The sequence below is a fragment of the Lampetra fluviatilis genome, chromosome 59, assembly GCF_964198595.1.
Source record: "Lampetra fluviatilis chromosome 59, kcLamFluv1.1, whole genome shotgun sequence".
Lineage (NCBI taxonomy): Eukaryota > Metazoa > Chordata > Hyperoartia > Petromyzontiformes > Petromyzontidae > Lampetra > Lampetra fluviatilis.
This window is the reverse complement of record NC_136333.1, coordinates 2,319,746-2,336,655: the sequence shown is the minus strand read 5'-3', so window position 1 is coordinate 2,336,655 and position 16,910 is coordinate 2,319,746. Positions and strand designations below refer to the sequence as shown.

General features: G+C 57.3%; 1 protein-coding gene across 1 annotated transcript in view; it reads left to right on the top strand.

The window, feature by feature from the left end:
• The first annotated feature begins 6,504 nt into the window (after positions 1 to 6,504).
• Positions 6,505 to 16,910, top strand: part of LOC144950780 (chromodomain-helicase-DNA-binding protein 1-like) — a 54,380-nt gene continuing 43,974 nt past the window's right edge. Inside the window, exons 1-2 of the mRNA XM_078880869.1 lie at positions 6,505 to 6,601; positions 7,525 to 7,733. Of these exons, the coding sequence (XP_078736995.1) occupies positions 6,545 to 6,601; positions 7,525 to 7,733 (266 nt within the window). The 5' untranslated portion in view covers positions 6,505 to 6,544. The remainder of the gene's footprint in view (positions 6,602 to 7,524; positions 7,734 to 16,910) is intronic.

Genomic DNA, 16,910 nt, shown 5'->3' with positions numbered 1-16,910 from the left:
CCTTTCTCATTTATTGCATCCAGACGTGCATGCGTCACCACGCTGGGTGGGTGAAGTCTGGGAGTCAAGATGTAGGAGCATAAAAGTATAGTATTACAATGGATTGTTCTGCGTATCTCTCTGCTGCCGACAACTTAGCCCCACATTCATAGTATTGGAGAAAATTAATTTGGTCTTGAATCAAATACATTAATAGGATACATTGCATTGGTCCGTTTTGAATCATCAAACGTTTTTCATCAGAACAAACTGCATCCTAACCAGCAAAAGATTATTGGAAACCCAGTGACTCAATTTCAAATGTCAACCTTTGCTCACATCGCCAAACTGACCGCACTGAAAGTGGTGCTGCTGAGAGATGAAATAATTATTTTGATGACGAATTCGTACGTAAGTCAAATCATGTGGTATGTAATGATCATCATTGATTAATCATGTCAGATTATACCACTACGTTCTCGCGTGTATACTGCTGACACGTTATACACTGCAGCTTGTAGATTGATTCTGTATGCAGACTTTGGTTGTGTAGATTGTACAGATTCGTGCACCTGAAGATTGTACATGGACCACAGATTGGAAAAGCAATCGTTCTGCATCAATTCAGGAATCTGTGACGCCCCCCCCCTTACACGGTGATGGGGAGTCGTGGTTGGTTGGAATCGTGACATCGCCCCTCTGATTATAATGATGACGTCTGTGGAGAAGTTAACGTGGCGATAATGTAGGTGGGGGAGAAGGGGGGAGGGAGAGAGGGGAGGAGGATGGGGCAGGCAGTAGAATGTGGCGCGGGGTGGGGGGTATACTAACGTCATCCCTTCGTGGTGGCGAGGAGTGGGAGTTGGGTAATGTGTCGGTGGTGGGGGTGCTGGCCCAGCTAAGGCTGGAGACCATAATTAGCGATACGGCGCCGAGCAGCCCCGGACCAGGCACATACCCATCCACTCGGCCAAGCCACGTTATCCACGCAGCCAGCACGGCACTCGTACACATCTCACAAACGTGCCCACTCGACTAACGCATCCATCCGCTCCTCAACCCACACAATCAATTCATACACCCACTCAACTAATTCACGCCACTCACCCATCCACTCAATTCACCCACCGACTCCACTCACCCAACCCAACCCGCTCAACCCAACCCAACCAACCCCATCCACCCCGCCCACCCAACCCATCCAACCAACCCACCTAGCCACTCAACCCACCCACCTAGTCATTCAAGCCACCCACATAGCCATGCACCCACCAAACCTACTCATCCATCCACCTATCAAACCTACCCAGTCCACCAACCAAACCCACCCACCCAACCCATCCATCCAACCCATCCATCCAACCAATTCACCTCGTCACCCAACCCACCCACCCTGTCACCCAACCCACCCACCCAGCCACCCAACCCACCCACCTAGCAAACCAACCCAGCAGCCCATCCGCCCACCCAATTCATCCAACCCACTCACCTAGCCACCCAACTCACCCACCTGGCTACCCAACCCACCAACCCTGCCACCCAACCCTCCCACCCAGCCACCCAACCCATCCACCTAGCCACCCAGCCCACCCACCTGGCCACCCAACCCACCCACCTGGCCACCCACCCCACCCACCTGGCCACCCAGCCCGGCCACCCAGCCCACCCACCTAGCCACCCAGCCCACCCACCTAGCCACCCAGCCCACGCACCTAGCCACCCACCCCACCCACCTAGCCACCCAACCCACCCACCCAGCCCACCCACCTGGCAACCCAACCCACCCACCCACCTAGCCACCCAGCCCACTCACGTAGCCACCCAGCCCACCCACCTGGCCACCCAACCCACCCACTCACCCAACCCACCCACCCTGCCACCCAACCCACTCACCCAACCCACCCACCTAGCCACCCAGCCCACCCACCTAGCCACCAAACCCACCCACCCACTCACCCAACCCACCCACCCTGCCACCCAGCCCACCCACCCACTCGGCCACCCAGCCCACCCACCTAGCCACCCAGCCCGGCCACCTAGCCACCCACCCCACCCACCTAGCCACCCAACCCACCCACCCAGCCCACCCACCTGGCCACCCAACCCACCCACCCACTCACCCACCCCACCCACCTAGCCACCCAGCCCACTCACGTAGCCACCCAGCCCACCCACCTGGCCACCCAACCCACCCACCCACTCACCCAACCCACCCAACCCACCCACCCTGCCACCCAACCCACCCCACCCACTCACCCAACCCACCCACCCTGCCACCCAGCCCACCCACCCACTCGGCCACCCAGCCCACCCACCCTGCCACCCAACCCACCCACCCTGCCACCCAACCCACCCACCCAGCTTCCCACTCATCCAACCCACCCACCCAGCCACCCAACCCACCCACCCTGCCACCCAACCCACCCACCCTGCCACCCAACCCACCCACCCAGCCACCCAACCCACCCACCCAGCCACCCCACCCACCCAACCCACCCAACCCACCCACCCACTCACCCAACCCACCCACCCTGCCACCCAACCCACCCAGCCACCCAACCCACCCAACCCACCCACCCAGCCACCCAACCCACCCAGCCACTCATCCAACCTACCCACCCTGCCACCCAACCCACCCACCTAGCCACCCAACCCACCTACCCTGCCACCCAACCCACCCCACCCTGTCACCCAGCCCACCCACCTGGCCACCCAGCCCACCCACCTAGCCACCCAGCCCACCCACCTAGCCACCCAACCCACCCTGCCACCCACCTAGCCACCCAGCCCACCCACCCTGCCACCCACCCTGCCACCCAGCCCACCCACCCCAGCCACCCACCCCACCCACCTAGCCACCCAACCCACCCACCCAGCCCACCCACCTGGCCACCCAACCCACCCACCCACTCACCCACCCCACCCACCTAGCCACCCAGCCCACTCACGTAGCCACCCAGCCCACCCACCTGGCCACCCAACCCACCCACCCACTCACCCAACCCACCCAACCCACCCACCCTGCCACCCAACCCACCCCACCCACTCACCCAACCCACCCACCCTGCCACCCAGCCCACCCACCCACTCGGCCACCCAGCCCACCCACCCTGCCACCCAACCCACCCACCCTGCCACCCAACCCACCCACCCAGCTTCCCACTCATCCAACCCACCCACCCAGCCACCCAACCCACCCACCCTGCCACCCAACCCACCCACCCTGCCACCCAACCCACCCACCCAGCCACCCAACCCACCCACCCAGCCACCCCACCCACCCAACCCACCCAACCCACCCACCCACTCACCCAACCCACCCACCCTGCCACCCAACCCACCCAGCCACCCAACCCACCCAACCCACCCACCCAGCCACCCAACCCACCCAGCCACTCACCCAACCTACCCACCCTGCCACCCAACCCACCCACCTAGCCACCCAACCCACCTACCCTGCCACCCAACCCACCCCACCCTGTCACCCAGCCCACCCACCTGGCCACCCAGCCCACCCACCTAGCCACCCAGCCCACCCACCTAGCCACCCAACCCACCCTGCCACCCACCTAGCCACCCAGCCCACCCACCCTGCCACCCACCCTGCCACCCAGCCCACCCACCCCAGCCACCCAACCCACCCACCTAGCCACCCAGCCCACCCACCTAGCCACCCAGTCCACTCACCCAGCCCACCCACCCCACCCACCCCACCCACGCAGCCCACCCACCCTGCCACCCCACCCAGCCCACCCACCCAGCCACCCAACCCTCCCACCCACCCAGCAACCCAGCCCACCCACCCTGCCACCCAACCCACCCACCTAGCCACCCAACCCACCCACCTAGCCACCCAACCCACCTGCCGACCCAACTCATCCAATCCACCCCACCCACCAAACCCACCCCACCCACCAAACCCACCCCACTCACCCAACCCACCCACCCGACCCAACCCTCCCACCCTGCCACCCAGCCCACCCACCCACTCACCCAACCCACCCACCCACTCACCCAACCCACCCAGCCACCCAACCCACCCACCTAGCCACCAAGCCCACCCACCCAGCCCACTCACCCAACCCACCCAACCCACCCACCCTGCCACCCAACCCACCCACCCAGCCACCCAACCCACCCACCCGGCCACCCAACCCACTCACCCGGCCACCCAGCCCACCCACCCGGCCACCCAGCCCACCCACCCGGCCGCCCAACCCACCCACCCTGCCGCCCAACCCACCCACCCTGCCGCCCAACCCACCCACCCTGCCGCCCAACCCTCCCACCCAGCCCACCCACCCACTCACCCAACCCACCCACCCACTCACCCAACCCACCCAGCCACCCAACCCACCCACCTAGCCACCAAGCCCACCCACCCAGCCCACTCACCCAACCCACCCAACCCACCCACCCTGCCACCCAACCCACCCACCCAGCCACCCAACCCACCCACCCGGCCACCCAACCCACTCACCCGGCCACCCAGCCCACCCACCCGGCCACCCAGCCCACCCACCCGGCCACCCAACCCACCCACCCTGCTACCCAACCCTGCCACCCAACCCTCCCACCCTGCCACCCAACCCTCCCACCCTGCCACCCAACCCTACCACCCACCCACCCTGCCACCCAACCCACCCACCCAGCCACCCAACCCACCCACGTAGCCACCCAACCCACCTGCCCACCAACTCATCCAACCCACCCCACCCACCAAACCCACCCCACCCACCAAACCCACCCACCCTGCCACCCAGCCAGCCCACCCACCCTGCCACCCAACCCACCCACTCAGCCACCCAACCCACCCAACCTACCCTGCCGCCCAACCCACCCACCCTGCCGCCCAACCCTCCCACCCAGCCCACCCACCCGGCCACCCAACCCACCCACCCTGCCACCCAACCCTCCCACCCTGCCACCCAACCCTCCCACCCTGCCACCCAACCCTCCCACCCAACCCTCCCACCCTGTCACCCAACCCTCCCACCCTGCCACCCAACCCTCCCACCCTGCCACCCAACCCTCCCACCCTGCCACCCAACCCTACCACCCACCCACCCTGCCACCCAACCCACCCACCCAGCCACCCAACCCACCCACGTAGCCACCCAACCCACCTGCCCACCAACTCATCCAACCCACCCCACCCACCAAACCCACCCCACCCACCAAACCCACCCACCCTGCCACCCACCCAGCCAGCCCACCCACCCTGCCACCCAACCCACCCACCCAGCCACCCAACCCACCCAACGCCACCCAACCCACCCAACCCACCCTGCCACCCAACCCACCCACCCACGCTGCCACCCAACCCACCCACCCTGCCACCCAACCCACCCCACCCACCCACCCGGCCACCCAACCCAACCACCCTGCCACCCAACCCACCCACCCTGCTACCCAATTCACCCAGCCACCCAACCCACCCACCCTGCCACCCACCCACCCCCCTGCCACCCAACCCACCCACCCTGCCACCCAACCCACCCACCCTGCCACCCACCCTGCCACCCAACCCACCCACCCACCCTGCCACCCAACCCACCCAGCCACCCAACCCACCCACCCACCCACCCTGCCACCCAACCCACCCACCCACCCTGCCACCCAACCCACCCACCCACCCACCCTGCCACCCAACCCACCCACCCAACCCACCCACCCAACCCACCCACCCACCCTGCCACCCAACCCACCCACCCACCCTGCCACCAAACCCACCCACCCACCCTGCCACCAAACCCACCCACCCACCCACCCTGCCACCCAACCCACCCTGCCACCCAACCCACCCACCCACCCACCCTGCCACCCAACCCACCCACCCACCCTGCCACCCAACCCACCCACCCCACAATGTTGGACATTGATTTGGCAAACCAATCCATCAACTCAGCCCATCCACACGTTTCGACCAAACCCATCGATCTCATGAACCCACTAAACCTGTCCACCCGCCTATTACTTCGATCAACGAACTCGCCCCCCAATCCACTCATCCACCACAAACCCCGCGGCCCCTCCCCTCCATCACCCACCCACCCCTCCCTCTCTCATCGTCACTCGCAGCGGCTCCTCCTCCAGCGCCTCGCTGCTGACGACGATGAATATTTTGCATCAGAAAGGGTCGGGGTAGGGGGGCGAGTGGTCGCTCTTGGTAGCTTCCAGCATCAGAAGGAAGTCCACAGTCGTGTAGCCTATATATACTATCGCCTACCTATATATAGAGGAGGCGGCGTGGCGTTATTGGGAATTAATTGTATACGTATCAATCATTTTGTGGGGTGGGGGGGAGGAGGGATTTTTCACAACAGCTGTCAAGAAATGGTCAGTTGAAAGAAAAAAATTGTGTGTGTTGTGTGTGTGCTGCATGTACTGTAATCGCGAGTAAGGCACACCACGACACGCAGTGAGTGGTGAGCGTGGTTACATGTGTTACGTGTTGCGTGTGCTGGAGGGCGCCCGCTAGAGGAGGAGACGAGGAGGTGGGTGAGGGTGAAAGGGGAGGGAGCCAGAGAGGGAAGGAGGAGGAGGCAGCAGAGAGAGAGGGGCGATGGCGAGACGGAGGAGGAGGAGGACTCCATCTTTAGCGCCGATGCTTGTCGTACACGTGCGTGTCCAGTGAACGTGGCGGCGGCGACGACACGCGCCCAACCCCCCGCCCCACCACCCCCAGACTCGATCAGCAAGCGGCAAGGCGGGTTTAGAAGAGACAACAGCGATGGGTTCGAAGCCTCTTTAAGTGTTGACCGTCGTTAATTAGAAGGGAGGGAGGGGGTGGGGGAGGTAGCAGCGGCATCGGCGGCGGTGCTAATTGCGGCCAGCGTCTTGCGTGTATCGCGGTGGGCTCCCCACGCGTTAGACAGGGAAGCGTGCGGACCTTTGGAGCCAGGAAGGCCTCTAAAGTTTATCATTTTTCGCGGGGAGGGGGGGGGCAGCGGTGTTAGGTTCGTCGTTGTTGGCGCGGTTTATTCTTTTTTTAGTTGTTTTTGTTGACGCGTTAGGTCATTGATGGGGTTTGGTTGATGCGTTGGTAGAGTCGAGTGAAGGGCGATTTATCAATTAGTGGTGGTGGGGGGGGGGACAGCTTGAGGCCAAGCCTGAGAAAGTCGTCTTCTTAATGAGATGGAGCAGGTAAGCTGCAGCGATTTGGCGCTTTCGCGATGCCTCGTAACACACAATCGGCCCTTTTGACGACTTCTATCAACTCGCAGAACGCCAGCTTCTTCGCACTTTTATAAACTAAAAACGGAAGAAAAAAAACGACCGCTATCGTCGGCAACGATAACGGCCTTTTACATTTGGAGGTTTATTTTTTAGTGTTTTTATTTAAATAAATGCCGAGGGGCGGTGGGAAAACGGCGGTGGCGCGTGCGGCCTAGCAGGCCTCGGAGCCTGTCCGCGTTGTGAGCTTCACCACCACCCCCCACCTACCTACCTACCACGCCGCCTCCTCCCCCTACCCCCCCATAGCTTAATTAATCGTAGCTAATTAACCAACATCGTCGTCTTCATCGTCACCGCCATCAACAGGAGGCCGGGAGCCGAGACAAAAGCACGGAGGAGCGCCCGGCCTCCCCTCCCGGCTCGCCGCAGGGCGACACGGCCACGGCCGCCACCACTACCCCCTCGTCATCTTCAACCCTCAACATCTCCACCATCTCGGCGACGGCTGCCAGCGACGACGACGACGAGGAGGCATCCAATAACAACAACAACGACAACAACAGCAACGCGTCAAGGTGAGTGCCGGAGACCCTCCCTCACCACCACCCTCACATCCTCGCACGCAGCGCGACTCCGGGCAGACATCGGTGCGGAAGCCCCCGGCTCTCGGCAACTTTTAGTGGCGATTGTTTCTGTTTCTCTCTCTCTCGTGGTGGTTTCTCTCCATCGTGTCCACGGTGACCTTGGGAGAAACACAACGGGGGAGGCATTGGGGCTGTTGCCGCCACGCCCTTGGAAGCGAGAGGGCAGAGACGAGAGAGAGAGACGAGGCCATGGGATGGCTTTTTTCGCTCTCCTCTCGGCCCGATGGCTGCTGCGGTGGTGCCGATGGCCACGCTGGGCTCGCGGTGTCGCGGGGTGAAATCTTCCCGTCGTGGTTTTGCGAAGTCGACGGTGCTCGGGCAGGAGGGGAGAGAGAGAAGGGGACCCCCTTTTGTTACTGCAATGCACCATTTTGTAACAAAATGGACGACCCCCACCACCACCGCCACCGACCCAAAGGGACCGCCACCAGCCCGGGCTGGCCGGGGGTCACCCTCGGGCTCGGCCCGTTCGACGCCGCCGCTGTCGACGCCGTAGATGAAGCTCGTCCCGAGGCCCCTCGCTGCAGCCCCCCCTTGAATAGGGGGGGGGCCCGAGGAGGTTTGTTTTGAAAATGGCAAAAGTTGGCTGAATTAATTTCTTGTTTTTGTTGTCGTACGGGGTGGTGGGTGGGGGGCAGAGCACGAGTTTGGTCGGGAGCCGGTGTCTGCCTTTCGTTTTTTGAGAACAATTCTGGTTGACGATTTGCGACCGCCAACCACTTTATTTTAACAGCCCCCCCTCTCTCCTGGGTTTTTTTTGTTGCTTTTGAGGTGCGGTTGGAATTGGTTTTGCGTTTGGTTGCTTTTAAGCGAATGTTGTGATGGGGGTGGCTTCTATTTTCAGGGGAGATGGGCGGTGGGGGGGGTTACCCCTTTCTCGGTGCTTGCGTTTGAAGCCGAATGAGGTCCCTCGTTTGTTGGATTTTATTTTAGATGTAATCATTTTGTTTCGACGTTTCTAGCCACAGGCCGGGTTCGGCTGCAGCGCAACCGCGTAGGTGCTGTCACGGATGTTGAGCGACGTCTTTCCTCGTCACTTTTACTCCTTTAGACCGTGAAAGTCAACTTTTTTGAGCCACAGCCCCTGGGATTAAAGTTTGGATTGCAATTCTCATCCAACCACCGGTGACATATGCCCGTGGTGACTGCGGCGTAACCTGCTCACCCATTCCTCATCGGGCACCGTGTCTTCGAAACGTCGGGCAAGCGTTATTGTTCCCGGAATGTGTTTTCACATCGTACGCCCGTTACCTGCCTCTCAACTTTGGAACTTTCCATATCGCTGTTTGGTCTCTGTGCCACAGGTGGGGGGTGGTGGCTGCTATGTGGGGGTGGTCGACCCTGAACAAGGTCCCCTTTTTTAGTTATAGATATCCTCGGCTCGTGAAAGCGGGTGGGTGGGGGCCCACAACTTCGGTGGGGTCAGTGAAGGCCTTTCCATCGCTTCGCTGTCAATTATGGCCTCAAGATGGCCCATTCCACCATCAGGGTGGAGTTGGCGGAGGAGATTGGCTCAAAGGCTTTCTCATGTTTAGGCCGCAGTTTGCGGTTTTGTAACTTAGAGTTTTGGTGTACAAGAACTTTATCGTCTATAGTTTGAGGTTTTTGTGGGGTTTTTTTTCACCCCAACACATTTACTTCCTAGGGACCGAACCAATGACCCTCTAGGGCATGTTGAGGAAGCCACTCCAAAAGGACATTTCAACTGAAGGTGTTGGGTTTATGTTTTTGGATCGAATGGGATTACAGTGGAAACATTCCAGCCATACTATTACACACTTTAGACGTTTTGATACTCTTTTTTTTACAACGTTGTTGGATTTTTCCACGATGGATATGAAAGGCATGTATAGTACACAAGTGGATACTTTGTTTAATCTCAGATTTGCTGATGATCTACAGTAGTCGATTGACGATCTTTACGAAGAAGACTTCAAGTTCAAGGTAAACATGGAATTCAACAAGGACTGGACATGTCAACGATTAATTATGTATTCCAGTGGAAAACAATGTTGGACATTGACTTAAATCATGAATAGCAACATAACACATTTTCCTAAAATGGGAAGGACTTAATCGGTGCATATTAACGTGCTTTTGAGATGGATCGGATGGAGAATTTAAAGTGAGGAACCTATTAATTGGACAAACCAATTACTACGTGGTTGCTGTAAGGTTAGAAAAGTGGGGTTTAGGCAAGGGTACACGTCGTTACAAGAACAGATAATGATGGATGAGGCTCTGTTGGTGGAATGGCAGCTTGGGTAGGGGTCATGGCTGAGAGGACGGCCACGTGGATCACGCTCGTTTGTGGCGGGGGTGGATTTTGGTGGCATCGCAGGATTGGGGGGGGGGGAGGTCACGACTATGGAGGTCTTCATTCAGCAGTGGATTGACCGTGGATAATGATGATGATGCAAAACATCCTTCCTAGGCTTAGTACAATAAAGCAGAAGTGGATATGACCATACGCACGTCTATGGCGCTTGGACTCCACAAATAAGTGACGCATCATTTTGACGTTGATGTTGTTTGCTTCTTGAACCTTCTTGGGGGGGGGGGGCGGGGTCTGAATGCGAGTGCTTACCGCAGACGACGCTGCAACATTTATTTTAGTTACCCATAATCCACCGGGATTGGTATCACACACGTCATGTTGCCTAACCAGGCTGGCAGAAACAGCAAGTGGTGGTGGTGTGGTGTGGTGGTGGATTCTCTCACGATGTTCCCACACGATTCCATAGGACGACATCCATTTGCCCCCTCCCTACTCGGGGTCCCAGTCGTTGTTATGCTACGCTGTACTTCATTCTCTGGGTAAGGGCTTCATCTTCTTCACACGGCGGATAGGCTCTGTCACGGGGACAGTACCAGCCCCTTTGTAGGTTCACCTCGCTCACGTAGGCAGCAGAAGCCGTGAGTGAGGAGTGATGTTGCTGCTGCAAGGGGATGCAGCAGCGGTGATGCGTAGGCAATGCGGTAGTGGGGGGGGGGAAATGCTGCGGGAGTCGTGGGCGGGCGGAGGCCGAGGTGGTGGTGGTGGGGTGATGTTGGTGGTTGGGGGGATGTTGGTGGTGGTGGTGGGGGGGTGTTGATGTTAGTGGTGACAACCTTCGGGGCCGAGGTTGCGTCTCTCCCCCATGTATGTTTGTTATCCCCTTGGCCAGGGATGATATCTTTGGGTGGGGGGGAGATTCTCCGAAAAATGTGCGGCTTAAGATCTGAAGGCGTTCTGCCTCTCCGTCGCCACACCAAAAGAAGAAGCAGCGGGTGACATGGGAGGGAGAGGAGGGGGGTGTGGATGTGGGTGGCGTCGGCGATGCGTCCGAGTTGATCAGCGGGGATATCGTGAATAGATGATTGTGACTCGCTTGCATTATCCCTTTTTGTTGCAAGGTGTGTTATTCCCACCCCAATATTTTTTAACGGTGCTATCCACAAAGGCTCAGAGGGGCTCGCAACAACTGAGAATCCGCCGTCCCGTGTGTGTGTGTGGGAGAGGAGGGGGGTATGTGTGTGTGTATTTGTGGTTGTTTCAGCAGCTACCCCCCACCCCCCGGTGTGGGTCTGTGAACGTGGCACTCGCCGACTTGCTACGCCGTAGAGTTACGCGATGCCAGGAAGTCGTCGCTGTTTGGGGCTGTGACAGTTGGTCGTGGTGGTGGTGGGGGACAGAGATACAAAAACAAATGTGCCGAGTTTGGATGCTTTTGTTGTCGGCGTTGTTCGTAATGCTTGCAACCGTTGCGTGCTTGGCACGAGTGAGAAAAAGGGTGATGATTTTTGTTGTTTTTGCAAGCCGGTTGCTTGGGGACGACGCAGTTTAATCTCGCTCGAATTTCTACATCCGGTGCGAGCTATTGGGTGTGCGGTGTGAGGGTGCCTGTGGGTGGCTTGCTTACTACCCCCCCCCCCAGCTGCCACACCGGTTCTCGCGCTTTGCCAGAAGATGTTCTCGGTCTGTCGCTCGCCCCGGCGTGCCCAGCAACCTTGCGCTGCTTGGGGTTTCGTTCCCCCTCGTAGATCTCCAGTGTACAGTGTGCACGTGGGTCGTACTGTGTGTACAGTGTGCACGTGGGCCGTGCTGTGTGTACAGTGCGCACGTGGGTCTTGCTGTGTGTACAGTGCGCTCGAGGTTTGTGCTGTGTACAGTGCGCCCCGGGCCTGTACGGTGTGTACAGTGCACGCGTGGGCCGTGCTGTGTGTACAGTGCACTCTGGGTTTGTGCTGTGTACAGTGCACCCGGGTGCTGTGCTGTGTACAGTGCGCAGTGCAAGCGTTCTGTGCAGTGTGCTGTACAGTGCAAGGGCTCTGTACAGTGCAAGGGCTCTGTACAGTACAAGGGCTTTGTGCAGTGGGCTGTACAGTGCAAGGGTTCTGTGTGCTGTACAGTGCAAGGGCTCTGTACAGTGTGCAGTGCAAGGGCTGTGTGTTGTACAGTGCACGGGTTCTGTACAGTGCAAGGCCTCTGCAGTGTGCCGTACAGTGCACGGGCTCTGTACAGTGCACTGTACAGTGCACGGGCTGTGTGCTGTACAGTGCAAGGGCTCTGTACAGTGCAAGGCCTCTGTGCAGTGTGCTGTACAGTGCAAGGCCTCTGTGCAGTGTGCTGTACAGTGCAAGGCCTCTGTGCAGTGTGCTGTACAGTGCAAGGCCTCTGTGCAGTGTGCTGTACAGTGCAAGGCCTCTGTGCAGTGTGCTGTACAGTGCAAGGCCTCTGTGCTGTACAGTGCAAGGCCTCTGTGCAGTGTGCTGTACAGTGCAAGGCCTGTGTGCTGTACAGTGCAAGGCCTCTGTGCAGTGTGCTGTACAGTGCAAGGCCTGTGTGCTGTACAGTGCAAGGCCTCTGTACAGTGTGCTGTACAGTGCAAGGCCTGTGTGCTGTACAGTGCAAGGCCTCTGTACAGTGCAAGGGCTCTGTGCAGTGCGCTGTACAGTTTGCACGGTGTGCATGTACACTGCAGCTTGCAACCTGCCTGGTGTTTTGTTGGTGCGTCGACGCTTGACACGCGTTCCTGTGTAGTTTGTGTTGGTGCGGTTGAGTTTTGCGCGGTGGTTCAAGTTCGCGTGCCCGAGGTGAGCGGAGAAAAGTGTGATCCTCACCACCCGCAGTCGCAAACCACGCTCGAGACCTCCATGCTCGTGTCCTCCATGCTCGTGTTTTTGGTCTGGCTTGTTTTCCGCCGCACAGTGGTTGTAGGAAGAAAATTGTCCCGACAGAACGTCGTTTTGTGTTCGTTGCTCTGCTTCTTTCGGTGATGACGTTCGGTACCCCCCCCCCCGTCTTGCCGGTCTCTGTTACGGTTTTTGGTGCCCACCAAAGATGACCGATAGAGGTGGCTCGGCAGGCAAGTGTCGCGTGCGTCCCCAGGGAGAGGAACTGAATGATTTGCGTCCTCGTGAGAACGTTTGAAGTCCAGACGACGTTCTATAACCTTGGCCATGAGAACTTGATGGACTTGACGCTGGCAGTAGACTTCCAACATTGAGGCGAGAACCAGGCCTGTTGCAGGCCCTGAACTTGTATCACTTCCTGCTGCAGGCAAAGGCCTGTGGCCTAGTACAATATTTGGCAATCTGCAGCCGTCGTGTTCACATTATTTAAGTGTCCACCGTTCGAGCCTTTTGCGTGTACCACCACCGTGCATGGCGTGTTGTGCGGTGTGTGCACGTGTCACTGCTGAAGATGCCCACATGTTTATAGTGGACCTTGGTGGAGTTGCAAGATGCCTTCATTTAGCGTGATACTTGTCAGGCTGCAGCCCAGGTGCATCTTTAGGCTCTGCTTGTTGACCACATTTCTTCAGTTTTCTCATCCGTGTGTATGTTGCACCCTGATGATGGGACCAAATAGTGTGTTGCAATGCACATGAATGTGTCCTCCACATCTGCCTCATCTTGTCTCCTCAACATCTGGTTCATCCTGTCCCATCAAGGTGTATGTCCTATATTCTGAACCCTTCCATGAACTTCACATCGCACTTGATTTGCTTGCGATTGTGGGTTTGGTGCGTGCGCAATTGTGGACTTTTCTAACGGCCCCTGTAGCAAGAAGGTTGACGGGTGCATGGTACTTGCACCTGTTGTAGTGTTTTAATGGTTTCAAGAAACCAAGTTCAACTCCATCCCAATGCCCCCCAGCCAAGCCTGTGCATTTATACATCTGCTGTTGTGGCGTAGGCTCTCATGAGACCTCCCAAGTCAACCTGCAAACGTTGTGTTCAGCGGATGGAGCGCGCCTGTGATCTGATATCCGGTTGGGCCCCCATGAGCTCTTGGGAGGGGGCCTGGGTGAGGAGGTTGGTGGTCAACCCGCTCTCAAGCAAGCGACCTTTGATGGTGGATTTTGGAGCAGGTAGTGAAATTATTGAGGTCTTTTTGAGCTCATGTGGTTGGTAGCCCCCACTCCGAATGTTCTTGCCCTATTGGCTTTTGGTTTTGAGGTGGTGGCTCCATGGCCACCTGTGCCAGCGGCCACTTTCAGGTGTTCTGTGGCCCTTGCCTGGTGCCGTACGCACCCATTACCCCCGCCAACATCTCTGTTATCATCCCGATTGCCAGCTTTCTTGGAAATTATGTTGATTATGATCACTTTTACCCTTGACGTCCTTAATTTATTCGATATTTCTTGAGTTTTTTGCATGGCAACTTCAAATTAATGGGAATAAGCCAGCTTTTGCAGGCCACGGTGGCCTCGGTCACCACATTGACCGTCCTTTTTTGGCCGCAGTCTGCTTTTGAAAGGTTTGACAAACTCCAAAAAGTTGGACGGCACGGGGTGAGCCTTTTAACTCACTTGAATCGGCTTCTTCGTGAACGGGTGGCCTCACGTGGCATCTTGTGCCTCGTTTTGCATTGTGAGGGCACCCCGTAAGAGCTCGGGCTGCCTCCCGACGATGGCGTTCTGCGACGAAACCCTCCCCACCGTGGTGCCCGGCAATGGGGGGCGCGCAGGCGTAGCCTCGCATGCACGTTCAATTTGCAAGCAAGCAAGCCTCCATTTTGTGAGGAGCTTGTATGTATGTGCATTTCACAAAATGGCTGCCCGTGCTGTTTTTATCAGTGACGGATGAGCAACTGTACTGGACGTGGCCCCGGCCCTCGGGCCTACCAGTGGCCTCAGGCCTGCGCCAGCACAGAGGCAGCACTTGCTTGATAACCTAGACAAGTGTGTTAGTGCAAGTAATGTGATAATTAGACTCCAAAGGTATGCGTTTGGTTATTATAAAATGCAGTACATAATAGTGAAATAATTGCTGGTGCCCCCATCTTAATTGGTGGGCGGGCATGTGACCGATTGTGGTGTCTCAGGGGTGAGTGGGGCGAATAGCTAGTGTGGTGGTGGCATTGGTTAGCAGCTGTTTGATGAGTTACATCGGGGGTTAGCGTGCGGGCTCGGGCTGGTTAAGGCAATCGTGTGGTGGTGGTGCTGCTGGTCTCAGTGGTGCAGTACCGGCAGCTACCAGCAGAGGGCGTCGGACTCTCGCTCGCCCACGTTCAGGTTTGCCGGTGCTCTCCCAACGGCCACGAGGGGCATACGCTCGCTGGTTTACCAACACCCCTGGGGGTGGGGGCAGAATTAACTGCTTTGTGAAACTAACTCCATGAATGGGGACCATCTTTACAGTAGGGGGGGGGTCTCCCCAAACACGTGCGACTGTGTCCTTTTTCCAGAGCCATTCACTCGTTTTGAGTTTTGACACCAGCCCAGTTTCTTCTCATCGTCCTCCTTTCTCCCGGGTTCCTTCGCGGGTTCCATTCGGCAAATTCGACCCTCGGTTTTGGAGGAATTCTGTCTTTGGCGGAGGGTTTGTGTAAAGTTCAGAGGCAATGCCCAATGAATGCCATTTGGGTTGCTGCGTCCGTTACGGTAACATGCGCCCGGTGTCACGTGTTGCTGCCGATTTGTTCTGGGGGGGGGGGTGGCGAGCCGAGGCGCGTGAAGGTGTGACGGTTAAATACGTTGTACGGTCGCTCTCATTACGCACAAAGTGCTCGCCACAACACCTCGCTGATCTCGTCAAGGAGCATAAACCATCACGCAAGCTCCGATCGTCCCCAGCAGCAGCAGCAGCGTCTTTCGGCTTGCCATCGAACGAAGACGGTCAACTGCATCGCGTGCTTTCAGATGCGCTTCTGCAGGTCATCTGGAACGTCCTTCGTTCCGATATATATTCAGAAGCCACTGGAGCTATATACTTTGCCATCTAAATTGAAAACTCCTTTAGAATTGCGTGTTTAGTTTGTTATTTTTTCCGCCCTTGCAATTGGCCACGGCTGACTACGTCTAGTGCGAAAGAAGTTCAAGTATTGTATGTAAATTAAAGTGAAGTGCGGTGTCTTGTAATCACGTTCTTTGTCATTATTAGCAGCAGTTAACCTTTTTTGACCTGCAATGTATATCTGAAAGTGTGGCGGTATGAGACAAACACTGGGGCACCTGAGGGGGGTCACCGTGATATAAAAACAACGTCACTTGGTGATACTGCCACGTTGGCAGTGGTGCACAAATAACAACAACAAAAGATGCAAAACGTTCGTCAATAACACCCTTGCCTTGAAGAGAAAAAGTATAAAATAGGTGGGGGGGGCCTTGTTTTACAGCACGTGTAGAGGCCGGAGAGGTGGAAAGTGGTAAAAACAGATGGGCGAGTGGCCTCTTAGGCTTGGCCTGAGGCAAGTGAATGATTGCCCTAGGGTGGTTACAGGTTTAAATCCCAAACCACGTGAGGTTTAAATCCCCAAACCATGTGATGTTTAAAAAAAATATTTATTTGTTTTGTACCAATCTTGCATTCGAATTTATGATGCTCGTTGGATAAAGGTGGTTTAAGTAATCCTGGATATTGTGGATGAGGAACATATGGTTGGGTGATATACAGAATTTCTAGAATAATTTCCAATGAATATTATATAGTTTTTCTGTTAAAGGCCACCGTGTTATTGAAGAATGTGAGTTTGTTTTGTTCCCAACAACTCCTCTGGTTGTGTCTACGGTCATTCCATGAGGTCCAGGAGTGATGCCTTTTTCTGCTGTGCAGAGCACAGTGTGGACGTCTTCCATCCATCGCACGGCAGTCAAACTGTTATTTTTCATTGTCAGATTTG